The sequence below is a fragment of the Nerophis lumbriciformis genome, linkage group LG30 (genome assembly GCF_033978685.3).
Source record: "Nerophis lumbriciformis linkage group LG30, RoL_Nlum_v2.1, whole genome shotgun sequence".
NCBI lineage: Eukaryota > Metazoa > Chordata > Actinopteri > Syngnathiformes > Syngnathidae > Nerophis > Nerophis lumbriciformis.
Window position 1 is genome coordinate 5,653,902 of NC_084577.2, and position 20,879 is coordinate 5,674,780.

Here is a 20,879-nt window from a genome sequence, read left to right on the forward strand (position 1 = left end):
TTTTCTAATTCAGACCCCCCTGTATCACCAATGCTAAAACATATTCCAATGCTTTTTGACTTTTTACAATTTTTGCAATTGAATTGTAATTGTAATTGTTGCGATACTATTATTGTTATTATTATAGCATTATTATATTACTGTTGTGATGTCGTTATTTTTTTTAACAATTATAATTGCTTCAAGTTGACATTTTTTCATTATTTGAGTCACTATTTCTGGTTTGTTTTAAGTAATTTCAATTATTTATGATTTATTATTGTTACTTTTTCATTGTTTTGATGAGCAATTGTTTTCTTTATTATTTTTAAACGAACGCTGAAACTTATTTAAATGCTTTTGACTTTTTACAATTTATCAAGGTTATTGAGATAGTATAATTCTCATTATATTGTGATTTCAAAAAAATATTTTATTTGATTAACATTATTTTATTATTGTAATTATTTTTATGTTTCTATTTATTTTACGAACATATACGTTTTTGTGTCATTCCAATAATTGCACTATTTACTTTTTTTATTTAAGCATTTATTATTTATGTATAGTGACCTATCAATTGTCACACATTTTTAATTTCCAATTTAATCACTAATCTGACATATCCTGTATAATGTCATTTATAAACACATTAAGTCAACACACTGAGTTATTTAAGGACATGTTGATGATGTTCCTTAATGCAACTTGATCAGCATTAATTATATATTAAAAAAACAAAAACATAATTAAAAAAATGTCGATCCCTACCCGGCGCTACTGACATCCGTATCGCTCCGCCCGCCCTACAGAGGAGACTGCATGCTTGTGACGTCAGTGAAGGAAGCTCCCTCTCAATTAAACACGTTTTCGTTGTTATTGTCGTGACGTGAAGGCTCGTTCAGGCAAGATGGTTCTAACCCACTTCAGCTGCAAGGTAGGCTGCAATCCGCTCACAATTCGTTCACGTGGGGAAGTTGGTGTTGCCAAATGCGTCAGAAATGGATCATTTGTTGCCAAGAAACACACTTCCGGTTGTTTACACGTTTGCTGCTCCCATGCCAACATGCGCTGCTCTTTTTGCATCTATCATCTTTTTCCACCTTTCCTGCACACGTGTGAATCATCCGCCATGTTTCTGCAGCCACGGTGTATATATTATATATTTATGCTAAAATGATTGTGTAACCTCCGTCACTTGATGATTATGGCGCCTTGCAAGCAGGAAGGCTGCAATGCCAGCTCAACTCTTTCCACCTGTTTCACTTATTCATCATGCATCACGTGTGAACACATCGGTATTGACCTAATTGTTTTGACGTGTGTGTGTGTGTATGTGTGTGTGTGTGTGTGCGTGTAAGTGTTTGTGTGTGTGAGCGAGAAAGATGCTGCCAGGTCTCTCTGTCTGCAGTTTCCACGACAACGAGACGTACAGAGAGAGGACATGTGTGTTTGTGTGTGTGTGTGTGTGTGTCTGTGAGAGAGAAAATGCAGAAAAAAACATGCCTAAATGCTTAATTGCTGCAACCAAAAAAGAAAATGTGATTATCTCAGATATTTTGTAAAAAAAAAGAAAAAAAAAGGACACTGGTTTATTCATCTCGATGTATCGCGAATCCGTTGATATCATGCAAATATATACGTGATAACGATCGCTGATGTGACCACGTCGTTGCCACGATCATCCGTGTATGAGTGAACAACAACAGAAGCATAGTGCATGTTCATGTTCGGTCAAAAAGACAAGACAATACATTAAGTTCAGTACACGGTACCCAGGTTTTTAACTGGTAATCTGTCCTGAAAGGTCAGACGATAACCAAATTGTATGAAAGCAAGCCATTTTTTCCAATAATAAATAACGCAACATTGTAAATCCAATTAATCCGTTCCAAACACTCAAGAACAATAACAACACATGTTATATACGATATTAAATTTTTACGATGTGAAATACATTGCTGGCAAAGACTTATCCATTGATATTTGTTTTTCCAACATTGTTTAAGCTGGCTTCTGTAACCCCGGTCAGGGAGTGGAACAGACATGACTAACATACACTATATTGCCAAAAGTATTTGGCCACCCATCCAAATGATCAGAATCACGTGTCCTAATCATTTGGCCCGGCCACAGGTGTATAAAATCAAGCACTTAGGCAAGGAGACTGTTTCTACAAACATTTGTGAAAGAATGGGCCGCTCTCAGGAGCTCATTGATTTCGATCGTGGAACTGTCACAGGATGCCACCTGTGCAACAAATCCAGTCGTGAAATTTCCTCGCTACTAAGTCAACTGTCTGGTTTATTATAAGAAAATGGAAGAGTTCGAGAACAACAGCAACTCAGCCACGAAGTGTTAGACCACGTATACTGACAGATAGGGGTCAGTGGTTGCTGAAGCGCATAGTGCAAAGACTTTCTGCACAGTCAGTTGCTACAGAGCTCCAAACTTCATGTGACCTTCCAATTAGCCCACGTACAGTACGCAGAGAGCTTCATGGAATGGGTTTCCATGGCCGATCAGCTGTATCTAAGCCATACATCACCAAGTCCAATGCAAAGCGTCGGATGCAGTGGTGTAAAGCACGTCGCCACTGGACTCTAGAGCAGTTCTCTGGAGTGATGAATCACACTTTTCCAACTAGCAATCTGATGGACCAGTCTAGTATTGGAGGTTGCCAGGAGAACGGTACATTTCGAGCTGCATTGTGCCGAGTGTGAAATTTGGTGGAGGAAGAATTATGGTGTGGGGTTGTTTTTCAGGAGTTGGGCTTGGCCCCTTAGTTTCAGTGAAAGGAACTTTGAATGCTCCAGGATACCAAAACATTCTGGACAATTCCATGCTCCCAACTTTGTGGGAACAGTTTGGAGCGGGCTCCTTCCTCTTCCAACATGACTGTGCACCAGTGCACAAAGCAAGGTCCATAAAGACATGGATGACAGAGTCTGGTGTGGATGAACTTGACTGGCCTGCACAGAGCCCTGACCTGAACGTGATAGAACACCTTTGGTACCAACAGCAGTGTGTGACCTCACCAATGTGCTTTTGGAAGAATGGTGGAAAATTCCTATAAACACACTCTGCAACCTTGTGGACAGCCTTCCCAGAAGAGTTGAAGCTGTAATAGCTGCAAAAGGTGGACCGACATCATATTGAACCCTATGGGTTAGGAGTGGGATGACACTTCAAGTTCATATGTGAGTCAAGGCAGGTGGCCAAATACTTTTGGCAATATAGTGTAAGTATTCTCTTCTACCAGTTTATTCCAGTAAAAGAAAGCTGGGTTTGAATTTCTCTGCTCAAGCCATAAACTGATTGAAATCATATTTGACAATGTGGCCAAATCTTACCTTGACTGTCCATGGGGACGTCCCACAAGGCTCTATACTTCGACCAATTTTATTCTCCCCGCACATCAATGATTTCTCCAAAGCCTCACAAAGTGGTAATTTTTAGATGTATGCAATTGTTGCTCTAATTTTTATGCAATGCAGTAAGAGCGTAAACAGTGTGCAGCTGCAGTCTTGATGGACAGGCAAATTCCGATCAGGGATTATTGCTACCGATTTCGATATTAATCATCCATGAGTGAGATTGGCAGAGACCAATACCGATCACATGTAGTAACTGTACATGTACAACGTATTTATGGTGAGTGCTATTAACAGTGTAACAATATTAATGCACTATTTTAACTCATTCTCTATTCTCTTTTATTATACAATTTTTTGAACAAAACAAGGTTAATAGTACACAATAACTAAAAAAAATCTAACATTTCTAACAATTGAAATTATTTTTGCCCTCGAAGTCCTCCTGTAGTCTCTAAATTAGTAAACATTAACAAAAACAAACAAAGAAGATTTTGAGAATATAAAAATATCGATCTAATCATTCTAGTGTTGATGACATTCTGATTTTAGTCTTGATGTAAACATTACCAATTTATTGCAATTGTACAGAAAGTGGATCAAGTTTCTTGCCAATTAAATGTCAGAAAAAATATTTTACTTCTTAATTGTCGACCTCTTGCTCACCGCTAACCTGGCACTTCTTCGACACTTTGCGGAGCGGAGGTGCGGAAGTCGCTCTTGAGTTATAATCGTCCGAAAACATGACTTAAAAAAATAAATAAATAAATTAAAAAAATAATATATATATATATATGTATGTATGTATGTATGTATGTATGTGTATATATATATATATATATATATATTAATAATTAAACAAAAACATTCAATTTTTCCAAAACCCTAGCAATCAAATTTAACCTGAATTATTTGAAGCACATTTCTGAAGGTTGTGTTTTTATTATTTTATTGCAACAGCAGACACAGTTGGTATTCTTCCTGGGATTAAAAAAAAAAAACATACATATTTACAATTTACAATTCATTGTAAAACTGACAGATTTTCTCAAAAAGTGTGTATCGTAATCTTCAGATATACCTAATACATATTGAAAATAAATTTCCACTATAAAATACAAATTAAATTGTTCTAAATCTTAATAAAGTTAAACTATTGTTAACACATTGACTACTGCATAACTAGCTGGTCACTTACAGGAGCATCAGCTCTAAAAACCTGTTGAATCCCTGTATAAAAGATTTAATGTTCTTTTATACAGGGAACCACCATTGCAATACCCTTCAAAAGTATAAACTCTTGAGCATTGAAAAAAAAAAAAAATGTAAACCTGCCTGTCTGGTGTAGCACTGCCTGCCTACATTTTATTGCTTACGTCATACTTAAAGGGACGGTCAGGGACCTATGATGATTTTCTTCTTTTCTGACTTTAAATGTTGTTATTCTGACTTTAAATGTTGTTACAATGTTGGGTACTCGTGTTAAACAATGCCAAAACGTCAGATCAAAAATGTTCATGGATTTGGGCGTGAACATGCGCGCAAGCTTGGATCCTCTGACTGCTGTGTCTTTATTTGACAGTGTGACATCACAGATTGACGGACGTACCTATTTGGACATTTCTAGAATCTGCTGTCAGCCACCCTCTGCTTCAGGCTGTGACAATGTTATTGCTATTCCCTAATTTTCATATGGTCTTATACACTCAGAGTTCAATATAGTGCAGTCCCTACAACGCGGCGTTCTATATAACGTGACCGTGCAGTGGACCCCAAAATTTCGCCCGTTTACAATAACATTCTGTTTCATGACAGTGAAATCTTGTCTGTTACTACAGGATTACCCCCAGATTGCCAAAATACCTGTGGCGCTGGGGGCGTGGTTGTGGGCGTGGCTATGGGCGTGGTCAATATGATGTCATCACATTATTTGCACAGATTTAATATTTTCTTTAAGAAAGCTAAACAAAGTACACACACATTTTAAAATAAATCTGTCATTATTAAGTATAGTATTACCATATATTTTTTTCTTACATAATAATGTTTTGCTCTATTTTTCAATTGTTGCTGCTTATCGTACTATCTACTTTGTTGAGAGTTTTTTTTTTTTTTCTAGAGATTTCTCCAATTCTTTTAGTCACTCTTTATCAAAAACGACTGGCAACACATCTAGCATCCATTTTTGGTGTTATTGTAGACTACTCGTTTTTAGCGACTCTTTACTTCTGTCCTGGCCTGACGTCAAAATTGCGTCGCGCTGCTGGGAGCCTTTTTCTCCTTTCTCTCCGCCAGTGTCATCTTAAATTTAGAAGATCCTTGTCCGCGGGTATACCTTGGATACAGTAAAGTACGTCCACATCGCGGACATGCCGCCTGTGCTCCCGACAACCCTGTGCGTATTGCTCACGTAATCACTAAGTCGGTTTCGGCAGCGCTGTTCTGTTGATCAAAGAACATCTTTTTTCGGCCAAATTTCCGGTGCATCACTAGTCAATTGTGCACAAGTAATAATTCAAACTGTATCTACCGGCTTGTGTTAATATGTATGTTAGTATGCTCTTTTGCCACCCACACTGGTTTAAAAATGTAACTTAGATATTGGGTTTCACAATGTAAAGCGCTTTCAGTCACTTGAGAAAAGCGCTATATAAATGTACTTCACTTCACTTCACTTTTTTCCCATTGTCTGTGAACACACCGTGTCGGCGGAGACTGAAGAAGTGTTGAGTGTGTAGGAGAGAAACACAGAGAGAGACAGACGTGTGTGCGCGGAGGAAATACTTGTTGGGATTGGGCCTGTTGTTAGCATAAAATTGGCAAAAAAAGCTAAAAAGAGCGTCACATTTTGGTTGTCTTCTTCCGGACTCCACAATACATTATGTATTTTGTTTTCACGTAAAAACCCAAATTTTTAGGGTGTGGCAGCTTAACATATTGCAATGGCGCACCGCTACAATCAAATATATTAAGGGAAGTGGGAATCACGCAATTGGTATTTTATGGACCCCAACGACTGCGTTATATATATATATACACTTTGAGTGTATTCTCGTATTCACCTGCGGTAATTTCGTTTGTACTGTATGTCTTGACTACAATGACAATAAAGCTTTTTTACAGTTGCTGACAATATGAAATAAATAAGTAAATAGGTGCTTTGTTGTTATACCATACCGTACTGTAGTTGCTGTGGTAGCATCCAGGTTCATACTAGCTTTTATTTTGAATCTTACTTTGCACTGAGTGGGAAGTAACTGTTCAAAGTTTAATGCTGTGCGTATTGCTTACGTAAACAGTTACAGTAGTTATCTTGCTGTTGTCGTTTCACACTGTGGTAATGATGACGTTAACAACACTTGATTTTGGTCTATTTATTTTGTCCGAGTTACAGAAGGCCTCTGCTGTTTTGAAGAACCTACAAAAATTTGAGCCTCTCGCAAGTTTTTTTAACTTAACTTGGGGGCCCAGTTAAATTAAATCTGAAGTAAACAGGCTACAGCAACACCATCGTTACATGAATCACATTCTGAAAATTGTAACTGCCAAAAAAGAGAGGACTTAAAGGGGTGCCTTAAGGCAGTGTTTTTCAACCACTGTGCCACTGTGAGATACAGTCTGGTGTGCCGTGGAAGATTATCTAATTTCACCTATTTGGGTTAAAACTATTTTTGCAAACCAGTAATTATAGTCTGCAAATTATGTGTTGTTGTTGTTGAGTGTCTGTGCTGTCGAGAGCGCGGCAGAGTAATCGTGTTATACTCTTCCATATCAGTAGGTGGCAGCCGGTAGCTAATTGCTCTGTAGAAGTCGAAAACCAGCGGGAGGGAGCGTGCAGGTTAAAAGGTATCTAATGCTTAAACCAAAAACAAACAAAAGGTGAGTGCCCCTAAGAAAAGGCATTGAAGCTTAGGGAAGGCTATGCAGAACGAAACTAAACTGAACTGGCTACAAAGTAAACAAAAACAGAATGCTGGACAACAGCAAAGACTTACTGTGGAGCAAAGATGGCGTCCACAATGTACATCCGAACATGACATGACAATCAACAATGTCCCCACAAAGAAGGATAAAAACAACTGAAATATTGTTGATTGCTAAAACAAAGTAGATGCGGGAAATATCGCTCAAAGGAAGAATGAAACTGCTACAGGAAAATACCAAAAAAAGAGAAAAAGCCACCAAAATAGGAGCACAAGACAAGAACCAAAACATTACACACAGGAAAACAGCAAAAACTCAAAATAAGTCACGGCGTGATGTGACAGGTCGTGACAGTACACTTAATTTGAGACAAGAGCTATAGTGATGTATAGTTGGTTATGGTTTAAATACATATGCAACAATTGCGACAACGACTTTTTACTGTCAATTGACTTTCGTTTTTTAATGATTTCTGCTGGTGGTGTGCCACCAGATTTTTTCAACGCAAAAAATGTGCCTTGGCTCAAAAAAGGTGGAAAAACACTGCCTTAAGGAACGCCTCAGTTGGGTAAATCACAAGTTTGGACGCCAGTGTGCTATGTTTGCTAGCAAGATTAAATGTCAAGACAAGAATCTGCTGTCTTTACAGTGGTTCAAAATGTTTGTCTCCCAAGTTTTGAACTGAACCTGGGGGTCGGTATGGTGACTTTCCCCCGGGTCGCCATTTGAAAAGCCCCGACATAGATGGATTGTCCGACCTGAGCGGGTTCCACTGTATTTTCTAATCTACCCTAACGCAATTCCTGCTTTTGTTTTTGACAGCCGCCTGGAGTTGAATATTTGCCCAACTGTCACTCTGAACAATACCAGCATTCACAAGGGTGTCCTAAATTCAACGATACAATACACCCTAGCACCTGATATCATCACGCCCAATTAAATGGCACATATTGAATTCTGCTGGTGGGCAACCTGAGCTCAGGTCTTTAACCCGGGGTGAGTGATGGGTCTTGATACGGGACTCAATAAATAAGACTGGTGTTTTGCGAATAGTTCTTTTCGGAACGAGAAACTACTCGTAATTTGGGCTGCAAAAAAAGGAGCCTGGCTGTGACGTTTGAAGCGCACCTCCTAATCTCGTTTTACAAATAAGATTGGAAGCGTGGTGAGCACGCTCAGACGGGGGCGAGGGGGTAGGCGAAGCGGCGTGTTTCTGTGCGGACACGCCGGGCTAAATTCATGAACAGGTGACGTTTGCATCAAGGGAGGTGGTGCAATCTGTCAGTGTGACCCTGTTGTGTTTGTGTTCATGACATGCCCGGCTGCCTCCACCAATGCTGTCAACAAAGACAGGGAGGTAAAATTGCATAATTCCGCTGCAGCAGGCATGTCCCTTCTACTTTTCCTGTGCTTCTCCTCTGTTATATGCATTCACTGAACACCTCCAGCATCCAGCGTGTGGATTAAACCTTATGAAATATCAGACAGGCTTTGGGCTTCTGCCAGAGCCTCACCTGCATGACATCATGGCACTGCTGTTAAATGCACAGAAGAAGACTTGTACCTGTTATCTCAATGCAAGGCGACCTTTTGCAGAATGATGAACCTTCTACAAACTACAGATGCTTTTAAGTGTTTGTTTTTTTGCACGGATCTCCTAGTTGTGAAGCAGAAGTGACAACCATTATTCCACCATGCCATCTTTTTATCGTACATATACAATATTGACTCAAATTAAAGCTTTAGTCAATCATCCAGAAAAGATGAGTCATCTTATAATCGAGGTCTAGATGAGGTTTTTACATGGAAACCAACATCATGGAGCACGCTGTCACTTATGCACATATCTTGGAACCTTACAAGCAGGAACATAGCACCAAATAGCCCCATACACAATATTCAGGCGTCAAATTTTTACTTTTTAAGGTCAAGGCAAGTGTTGCCTTAAAGGAGGCCTCATGTTTTAGGGCACCAAGGCAATTTAGAAGGGCACTAAGGCAAACATTATTTTCTTTCGAGGCAGGATATATATAAAATATATAATAGATAAACATTGTGTTCATGTATGAGATTTAGGCCTGCCTATAATTAAGATTAGTGTTATCAATATTGAAATCCCGATACTGATTGTTAAGTAAAGCCGTGTTGGGGTGTGAACGTAATACCAACATGTCATTTTTTAATGTCTAATAAAAAGATTATAGACTATATAGACTTTATATATGATTTTTGAAGTAACACAATTGTGACATGAAAAAAACACAATGTAACAAAAACCTGGTGATTACTTTTTGATATCAAAATAAAACACAAAGCAATTTGGCTAATGAAGATTAAGTCTAATAAACAAGCTTTAGTCCTCTCCAACGCCTCCCTAGGGTTTCAGTAAAACAGTTTGACCAACAAAAAACCCCCCGGAGTGATACCTATCACTTCGAATAAACAAACTTCACAACCTGCGTTCAATTCGATGAGATGACAAATCATTTGAGCTAATATTGATGTTATTTGAACACTGATACAGTTTGCAGTTAAATAAAGGACGAGTGAACATCTCAGTCAACACAGTAAAGACTTTATAAAGTAGTTGTGACAACGTTCACGACACATCGCCTGCTGCAAAACATCAAATAGTTTTCTCCTTCGCTGTTTACTTTTCGTGTGGGGACAAGTGCGTCTGTCTCCAATATTGTCCACACCTGTCTCCATCTAAACACAGCAGTGCGCTCTTAAATGCACGGCGGGAAGCGAGGGAAAATGACGTTAAACCAAGCGCTTGGCTCCGTTTACTCCGAGGGTAAATCTCCGCAGCAAAGTCGGTGTCGCCGGTCCGCCATGATTATCAAGCCAAACACCGCTAGTGCGCATGCGCCTGACTTCGTGTTGCCGAAAATGCATTAATAAATGACGGTTTTTCGGTAATTAAAAAATGAAATGGTATTACTAACCGTCGGAAATTTCATCACAAATTATTATTGTACCGTTTACTGTTACATCCCTCGTCAGCTAACAAGTAAAAAGTCAAGGGCGGTCACGGCATGTTCTTGCCGCAAATGTTGGTCAATTTTTTGGGCATTACGGCGAAAGACAAGGGCGGTTGCGGCACGTGCGGCAGATGCCACGGTTAAATTCGAGCCCTGAATATTCCAAAAAGGCCCCTAACCCCACCCTAAACACTGCTTCAATCACACCCACACTTGATATACACTAAAAATAAAGAAATAGTGCATACATTCGGTTGAAACCAGCTTTTAAAAACACATGTAAAAATATTAATTAGGTTTTGGTCTTTTTAAAGATATCATTAACATATCCAGATAAACCCCCATAAATACCAATTTTTTTTAAAGTATATATAAAGTGGCCAGAATATGAATTTTAAATAAATAAGCATATGGTCCTATTATTACTCACTTCAATATGATTATAAATCTATCAAGTTTTCCTTTCCTTTCAGAGTGTAAAGTGGACCTGTGACAACCTGTGGATTATCACGAGGGATGTAACTATCAAAAAATCACAATACAATATTATCACGGTATTAAAACCACGGCATGATATTATTGTGGTACATGTCCCCAAAAAAGGCTTAAAAATGTTAGAGTGTGTATAATTAAGTGGCAAGAATGTTTAGGATAAACACACATACTGTAATTGAACACTAACATAATGCTGAATTGTTCCAATCCTATTTATTACTACAAACAACTATTGTTAGTGCAAAGAATAGTGCAGGGACATCTGCTGATTCACCGCAAATATTAAAAAAAAAAACTTACTGCTGAGTAACTTTAAAGTGACAATGTAAATATCTAATAGAAAACAATAATGTTCACTTTAATGTATTTCAATTTTTACCTTATGACAAGCATTGTCCTCCACAGTGGACATTTTTATATCAGTTTGGAAAATGCGATTTCTCAGAAAAGTCAACTAACAATTTAACATTTAACCATCTATATGGCTCACACACTGATGTTTAGCTTTGCTGGCAAATATATTTTCTGCGTAACAGTTTATGAGTTGGCGACTTGTAAAAAGAAGTAATAATGGATTAGATTTAAATAGCACTTTTATAGTCCAGCCCAAGTTGAGCCCTGTATTCTGCCCGAATGCAGCTGGGATAGGCTCCAGCACCCCCACAACAATGAGAGGGACAAGCGGTGGGAAAATAAATGGATGGCTTGCCATCCATCCATCCATCCATTTTCTAGCGCTTGTCCCTCTCGGGGAAGCCGGGGTGCTGGAGCCTATCCCAGCTGCACTCGGGTGGAAAGCGGGGTCCACCCCGGACAAGTCGCCATTTCATCGCAGGGCCAATACAGATAGACAACATTCACACACACATCCACACACTGCGGCCAATTTAATCATAATTGATATTAGAGAATGTTAAATCTACCTCAGAAAAGTTCAGATAACTCGTAAAATGTGTCGTCATACATCAAAATGATTTATCAAATAGTTTTTCAGTTTACTCATATTTTCCACATTGTAGATTTTTTTGGGGTGATTCCCCTTCGTGCAGTGCGACGTGACTGGCTGACTCTGTGTTGCCTTGGAAACGATCGAGACGAAAGTGGTGTGCTTTGCAGAATGCAGACTTTCTTACCTCTGCCACAGAGGTTATGTTTTCACTAGGGTTTATTTGTCTGTTTGTTAGCATCATAACTCAAACAGTTATGGATATATTTTGATGAAATTTTTCAGGAAATGTCCCAAATAACAATTCCTCTCATCGACTGCGAACACACTTTACTTCCTGCTTATGGCATTACACGCCCCCATGTTGCCGGCCCCACGCTGCGCAGAAGATTTGGGAGATGTAGTTTATTTTCAGATCCAGCCAACGGCAGAAAAAAAACTACCCACCAAGTTTTTGTTTGATACCGTCACGCGTCACGGCATTATTGTGAAAACGTTAAAACCGAAATACCGTGGTATCTACAATACCATTACCCATCTAATAAACACCACTCCCACAAGTGTTGGCAGTCTACTCTGCAGATTGAACTGTTTTGAAATATAAAAAGCTAAGTAATAATTGCTCAGGTTGTGTAGTGGTTATTTACCTCTGATGAAATCCCAACAGTTCTTTTGTTGAGAAACATTTCAGAGCTGGGAAATGTACCCTTTAGGTCTTCAGGATTGATGGTTTTCAGTGCCTCAATGGACTCTCATCAATACAGCAGCTGCAAGTTGATGAAACACACACTATTTCAGTTAAAATATTGTCACTATATTTTATTGAATTAATCTATTAAGATGTTTTGGTCTGAATGAGGAAACAATAGTTACTTTGTAAAGCCAGATTTTAAGGAACTTCGATTTAAAGGGGTTATATCATGATATTTTTGGTCTTTATAAAATGTAATGATGGTTCTTTAGTCAACATTTTGCACGTAAAGTCCTATCTTTCAGCGATTTTTTGACTGCCTCTAAAAATGGTTGTTTTTGTTTTTGATTTGCAAAGACCATATGGAATATGGACACAGGTGATTGCCACCTGCCATCTAATTTTTGCTTGACTTTCACCTCAACACATCTCAGATGATTTAGCCAGACCAGCGGCTCACCGTGGTTTGTTGTCGAAATCAAAGAGGAATCTGGTACTGTACGCAGGCTAAGGTTAAAATTCTACCGAGTCTTTCTCTCTTCAATGCTAAATCCTGGACATATACATGTGTATATTGACAATACAATTATTTTTATTTTACATCATTGTGGAGGTTGCCATCTAGTGGGTTCTTCGGATCACCACACACTTGCACGAGAGCCCAGTATTCAGGGTTCAACAATGTCTTTTATTGTGAACGCACACACGACAGTCTCTGCTCCGTGACTTTTCAGTCTTTTTGGCGTGTCGACTTTCTGGCCTTCTCTTGCAATGTCCAGCGTCTGTGTCCGCTCACCAGCACCAACTGCAACAACGTGTCTCGGACCGGCTGCTGCTAATAAGGGCGACAGGTGATTAGATAACCAGCCCCAGCTGGGCAATCCACTCACTTGCCGCTGGCTTCGAGGCCGGTCTGTCATGATCCGTGGTCCGGATCATGTTTGTTTAGTTATTTTCTGTTAGTTTTGGACTGCTTTAGTTCTTGGTTGTGCACCTGTGAGTTTGTTTTGGTTGTCATGGTCACTCATTGTGTTCACCTGTCTCTGATTAGTGCTCGACCGTTCACCTGCTTCCCGAGCGCTAATCAGAGGCATTATTTAAGTTGCCTTTGCCAGTCACTCGTTCTGCCTTCGTTGTCTTGATGTCACACCGGCTTATATCTGATTCTGACCAAGTAAGTTTCCATGTCCATGTCCTAGTTTCTGTTAAAGAGTAACTTTTTGTGTTTTAGGCACGCTTGCCTTTTTTTCTTGTATTGTTTGCGTTTGTGGTAGTTTGGATTATTTATATTAATAAATCCAAGGATTATTTATGTTAATAAAACCAAGCCTACCTTCACGCTGTCGTCAGGAGCCGTCTTTTGCGATGGAAAAACAACCCCGTAGCAAACTGCGACCCCCATGTGACACGGTCCTTACACACCCCGCTCCGCGGCAGGCCACAATCATGTTAATACTTTTGCTGCTGCTGCGTTTGATCACTTGTAAACAGTAGAAGCTCGAGCCGGCTATACAGTAAACTAAGCTACGAGCTCGATCGCGTACATAATAAATTATTTTACTATCTGGTCTATTGCCAAAGATGATCCAATTAAAAGTAGTTTTTAGGAAAATGTTTTGTTATTTTGCCGCAAGACGGTGACACTATTGTCTTACAGTAGAAGGCTAAGCTAGCTACACAACAACTCTCTAACCTACTGTTATTACTTACCGTTTCATTGTCTCCTCCATTGCCATTAGCAGTAGGCACCGACTCCGCCATTAAAAGTAGTTTTTCGTAAAATCCATCTTTTTGTGAAAGTTTGTGGCTGGTGAAAGAGTACTGTTCTTTGCACACACTCGAAATTACTTCTTCACAGTTGAAGGCACATTGCCACAAATCATAAAAGTTAAAAGTAATGCACTTTTTACTTCAGATGAGGCTGAAAGTTTGTATAGTGACTTTTGTTAGTTAAAGCAAACCAGCAACAAAGCATTTTCCTTTTCTGGGTTTCATCGTGGACATGATGTTGTGACAAATCCAGTTTTACATAAATGAAAAATGGCTGACTCGCACAAGGATGTTTGGGTAAATTTCTACAACTGACCACTGATAATCCACTGACGTCACACTTAATTCGAAACAGACTGTTTGGAGGAAGTTTTAAAAAAGGCAAGATTGTTTTGTAAATATCTCTGCAATGCCTCCACGGTTTAATTTGAAATTTTCAAGACTTATGCAGATCCCAAATACACATAAGCAAGTACCAATAGGTAAGAAAAGTTGGTTTTGTATAATAGGGCCTCTCATTTGCTCAGGCTCTCGTGACGGCGTGGCGAAGTTGGGAGAGTGGCCGTGCCAGCAATCTGAGGGTTCCTGGTTCATCCCCACCTTCTACCAGCCTAGTCACGTCCATTGTGTCCTTGAGCAAGACACTTCACCCTTGCTCCTGATGGGCCTGGTTAGCGCCGTGCATGGCAGCTCCCGCCATCAGTGTGCGAATGTGTGAATGTGTGTGTGTGAATGGGTGAATGTGGAAATAGTGTCAAAGCGCTTTGAGTTCCTTAAAAAGGTAGAAAAGTACAACCCATTTACCATAATGTTATACATTTTAGTGCATTTCTCACTGGATGGTCAGCCAATGGTTTTATTTAAAGAATGCATAATTGTTTAGCCACTGCACAATATGTTAACTATTAAAATGTTAACATCCCATGCTATTTGAGCTGGCACAAGTGCCGTGGCTTAAACTAAAGTAATGCTAAGGTAACAATGCTGATAAAATAACAAAAGGCCACTTACCAACCAACACTTACAGTCAGTGCGTTTGAGACCAACTTGTCTATTTTGAGAATGCAGCTGGCCACAAGTCTTATTTTTTCCGCAATAATTAAAGAAATGTACAAAAGATTGAGAAAAAATATGCTAATATATTAGCTAGCCAGCATGCTAGCAACCCTGCTTTGCCTAAAAATGAAACGTTTGTTTACTCTAATATCTTATTAACACCCATAAAAATGTTTATGCTACTTCTTCACTGTATAATTTATAGAAAATAGTACTTACCTTGATTATTGTTCGCTTGACCTGCTTAGTTCACCATGTATGCAGCATCTCTCCAGGTTCTTCTTCTTCATTTGATTTAATGGCAGCTTGCAGTACATCAGAATATGAAACATGGACTATGTATCAGCTAATAGAAAAAAAAGGGAAAAAAAACACCCATTTGCCATTATATATAAATAATTTAAAATGTTTTTATCTATTATTATAACTATAAATTATATTTCATTAATTCATTACAAATTGTATTATGATTTAAAAGTACAGTATGATTGAGCAACATAAACCTTTATGCATTCAACCTTTGTCCTGAAACCAATGTAACACTTTCAAAACTTACTTTGAATATTTCAAATCCGCAGTAAACCATAATCACTTTCTTCAATCTTGTCAAAAAGCAATATGCATTGAAAACCCTATGTTTACAAAATGAAAAAGAAGTAGGGCTTATATCAGTCGATACAAATGCTGAATACATGATACAAAAGGTCAATAAAGTTTTGGGAAAGCGTCAATGTCTTACAATAAAAATAATTAAGGCTGCAGCTAACGATTATTTTTCTATCGATTAATCTATAGATTATTTTTTCGATTAATCGGTTAATCTATAGATTATTTTTTCGATTAATCTATAGATTATTTTTCCTTTTACCGATTATTTTTTTTATTTAAAATGAAGATGAAAAAATAAATGTAGGCCAGTTTTTTCAAAAGGCATGGCTTTTATTTACAAAAAAAAAAGTATGGCCACTCAGTCAACATTGACAACAACATGACAAAATATTCTGTAACAATGTAAACATTTAACAAAATTAAAAGTAGCTTATTTGCTTTTAATGTGCAAATATAAAAGTAAACATCCAGTGCAAATCTTAATATTCTGCAATAGTATAAGCATTTCAAAAGTAAAAGTATTGCTTATTTTGCTTTAAAATGTGCAAAAATAAAGATAAACATCCAATTCAAAAAAGTGCAAAACGGAAATATTCTGTAACAACAGTGTAAACATTTCAACAAAAGTAAAAGTATTGCTTATTTGCTAAAATGTGCAAAAATAAAGATAAACATCCAATACAAAAAAGTGCAAAACGAAATATTCTGTAACAACAGTGTAAACATTTCAACAAAAGTAAAACTTTTGCTTATTTTGCTTAATAACACAACAATGATAGTATGATTAAAGTGAAAGTTAATTGTTCGTTTGTACATAGTATACGTAATTGTTAATGTTGTAAAAGGTATTTGCACAACTAATTAACGTTAGCGTTAAAGAGGAGCACGTCTTTGTAAACACTGAACAGGCACGCCAAACGCTCCTCTCAGAGCGAAACGGTGCTTTAGTTTATGAATTTACAACGCAGATACAAATGACACATTCATGTTTTTGTGTAATGATGACAACGTATACTCACGCGGACGATTGACTAGTTGATGGTGATGGCAAGAACGCTGCCGTTGTGCTGCTATGATAGGCCATTTCCGCTCGACACAGTGTGCATACAACAACATTATTAGCAGAGGTGGGTAGAGTAGCCAGAAATTGTACTCAAGTAAGAGTACTGTTACTTTAGAGATTTATTACTCAAGTAAAAGTAAGGAGTAGTCACCCAAATATTTACTTGAGTAAAAGTAAAAAGTATGTTGTGAAAAAACTACTCAAGTACTGAGTAACATACACACACATATCATATATATGTATATATATATATATATATATATATATATGTGTATATATATACACACACACACACACACACATATATATATATATATATATATATATATATATATATATATATATATATACATACATTGATATATACAGTATATAATTTATATTTATTTATTTTGCCGTTTTTGTTTACATGTTAAAGGTGTTTTAATAATTATACATGCATGTTTAACATATAGATTCCTTTCTTTCATGAAGACAAGAATATAAGTTGGTGTATTACCTGATTCTGATGACTTGCATTGATTGTAATCAGGAAGCAGTGCTGGTAACGTCCACGTTTTCAAATGGAGGAGAAAAAAAGTTCCTCCTTTCTGTCTAATACCACATGAAAGTGGTTGTTATTTGGCATCTTATTTGTCCACCTTCCATATTCGTTTTTATACCCTTTACAAGAAATACATTGGCGGCAAACTCCGTAGCTTGCTAGCTTGTTTGCGCTGGCTTTCGGAAACTCTTATTTTGAAAGCGCAGGCGCGATGGAGCGGGACTTTTATTGTGAAGACAGGAACTGTGCAGTCAGTCTTTACGGTTGAAATAAAAAAAGGGTCTTTTTTCCTTCACACTTTTGATTGATTGATTGGAACTTTTATTAGTAGATTGCACAGTACAGTACATATTCCGTACAATTGACCACTAAATGGTAACACCCGAAGTTAGCTCGGAGCCAGTCAGGTCATGTGACCCCTGGCTCTGTTTGATTGGTCCAACGTCACCAGTGACTGCATCTGATTGGTGGAACGGAGTGAACGTCACCAGTGACTGTATTTGTTGAAACGCAGGCACTATGAAGGTCTGTCTGACAGACCAAAACAAACAAAGCGTGCATTAACAGATGGATAAAAAATTAGTAGCGAGTAGCGAGCTGAATGTAGATAAAAGTAGCGGAGTAAAAGTAGCGTTTCTTCTTAGGCCGTTTATTGAAATAGTCCCACACTTTTGACGACTTTTGGCGTGCTTTTTTCCCCTCGCTCGCACCGCTCGCATCGTCTGCTTTGCGCTCCGCCTTGACGGTAGTGTGACGTAAATATGCGACGCGGCGACGAACAAAAACGTCCTCGACGTATTTACGTAACCGATGACGTCGACTACGTCGACGCGTCGTTTCATCCCTAAAAATAATACAAACGGAAATTATGTCATATATTACTAAATATGTCATTTAAAATGGTTGTGTTATCATTAACATACCAAATAATGTGTCGTGAAACAGTATTTATCGTTAGGAGGCTACATTATCTATAATGATATAAATTTCAGGCCATATCGACCTCCCTTGTCTGTGGGGAAAACCAAATTATCTTATTGAGAGATTTAGTTTCTTGATTTGAACATCCATCCATCCATCCATCCATTTTCTACCGCTTGTCCCTTTTGGGGTCGCGGGGGGGGTGCTGGAGCCTATCTCAGCTGCATTCGGGCGGAAGGCGGGGTACATCCTGAACAAGTCGCCACCTCATCGCAGGGCCAACACAGATAGACAGACAACATTCACACTCACATTCACACACTAGGGACTAGAGATGCGCGGTTTGCGGACACAACCGCGCAGTCCGCGGATTATCCGCGGGTCGGGCGGTTGAAATAAAAAAAAATTAGATTTTATCCGCGGGTCGGGTCGGGCGGTTGAAATTTAAAAAAATTATATTTTAAATAGATTCAGGCGGGTGGCAGTTAAACCAATTCGGAAATATATATACATAGTTAAATGTTGTTACCCACATACGAAAAACGAGCAGGCACCTGCAGCATATGCCACAACAGAAGAAGAAAAAAAAAAGAGATGGACACTTTTACGGAGCGGAGAAGAGACGCCTCGCCGGGGTTCGGGACCGAGGCCCCTTCCCCCGAGAGGGCCCCACCGGGAGCCGTAGCTGAGGTGATCCGCGAGAAGGGCCCGACGCACGTCCAGGGTCACCACCGCGCCCACCGCACCGACACCCTGGCTCGTCCGCGTTCGCCGCGGCCGGCGTCACGCGCAGCAGGTAAGCAGCTTACTTGCCCGCCACCCCCGTGGCCGGGGGCTCGTAACAAGGGTCACTCCGCGCGCTCCGCCCGCGCAGCTTACCTGCCCGCCACCCCCGTTGCCGGGGGCGCGTAACAGGGGTCACTCCGTGCGCAGTGCGCTCACGAAAGGGGTGGGGCTCACCCTGGTGAGCCGAGTGGGCCACTTTTGGTAAGCAGAACTGGCGCTGCGGGATGAACCGAACGCCGGGTTAAGGCGCCCGATGCCGACGCTCATCAGACCCCAGAAAAGGTGTTGGTTGATATAGACAGCAGGACGGTGGCCATGTAAGTCGGAACCCGCTAAGGAGTGTGTAACAACCCACCTGCCGAATCAACTAGCCCTGAAAATGGATGGCGCTGGAGCGTCGGGCCCATACCCGGCCGTCGCCGGCAGCGAGAGCTGCGAGGGCTAGGCCGCGACGAGTAGGATGGCCGCCGAGGTGCGCGCTGAAGCCTCGGGCGTGAGCCCGGGTGGAGCCGCCGCGGGTGTGAGGGACATCGCACCTCCACGCGCTTGGAGGTGCGCTCAGCGCGGCTCCCAGATGATTGCGCACTGGTGTGCGTCTGGGCCGTGACAGCGTGGCACGCATTGAATGTCTCTGCTGCATTGGATCAGTCTCCTTTCTTTAACAGGCAAAAGCTTTATAACCTCACTAATGCCTTGCATCGTCTATATTAGATATATAACAACGGGCGGGTGCGGGCGGGTGCGGTTTTGATTAAATGTTAGTTCGGGTGGATGCGGATGGTTGACGACTTTTGTGATGCGGTTGCGGATGAAATAATTGCCTATCCGCGCATCTCTACTAGGGACCATTTAGTGTTACCAATCAACCTATCCCCAGGTGCATGTCTTTGGAGGTGGGAGGAAGCCGGAGTACCCGGAAGGAACCCACGCAGTCACAGGGTGAACATGCAAACTCCACACAGAAAGATCCCGAGCCCGGGATTGAACTCAGGACTACCCAGGACCTTCCTATTGTGAGGCACATGCACTAAACCCTGGTCTACCGTGCTGATTTGAACATGTCTGAACTAAAATAGAAAAACTATTCTTCATGCTAAAATTAAGATTATTCTATAAAGTCAATGTTTAAAATTAAGCAAACATCTTTTAGAACTTGGGAAATTAATTAATGTCTGGAAATAAGATTTTAAATCTTGGCAAGTGGCAAATAATTTGCAGTGCAACTGCATTCTGTGTATTCTGCGCACATAACCAGTTATTTTTTCTTTTTGTACAGCCCAAATAATTTACGGAAGTGCGTTGTAAACACGAAACAAATCGCAAGTGTGACGCAGACAGTCAGTACTTTTCCATGCACTAAATTAGTCCAATTTCTCAAATAGTTTGACTCTAAATAAGCATCCCACAAGCCATGGAAACACCTTAATCCGATCGTGTTCGGTTTTTATAAAGTCGGACTAACGCACCTGGATTATGCGATTGAAAACCAGATTTCTCGACCTCCGGAGAGGACCCTTCGTATTGCCCATGCGCGAGTCTCTATGCGCGGGATACAACCCAGAAGCAGATACCATTCAATAAAAACGTAGCAACAATTGTAATGACGAGGAGACTGTTTATTTGCTTCACTAAGTCATAGAAAGACCATTTTAAAGTGCATCGATTGGAGAAAAAAGAAACAGTTTAGCCTAATTTGGACTCCCGAACGAAATACGAATGAGAGGAAAGAGAATGAAG

At 39.7% G+C, this 20,879-nt stretch overlaps 1 protein-coding gene across 1 annotated transcript in view; it reads left to right on the top strand.

Moving 5' to 3' along the window:
- The first annotated feature begins 371 nt into the window (after positions 1-371).
- Positions 372-20,879, top strand: part of fam131ab (family with sequence similarity 131 member Ab) — an 86,403-nt gene continuing 65,895 nt past the window's right edge. Inside the window, exon 1 of the mRNA XM_061925432.2 lies at positions 372-916. Coding sequence (XP_061781416.1) covers positions 890-916 — 27 coding nt within the window. The 5' untranslated portion in view covers positions 372-889. The remainder of the gene's footprint in view (positions 917-20,879) is intronic.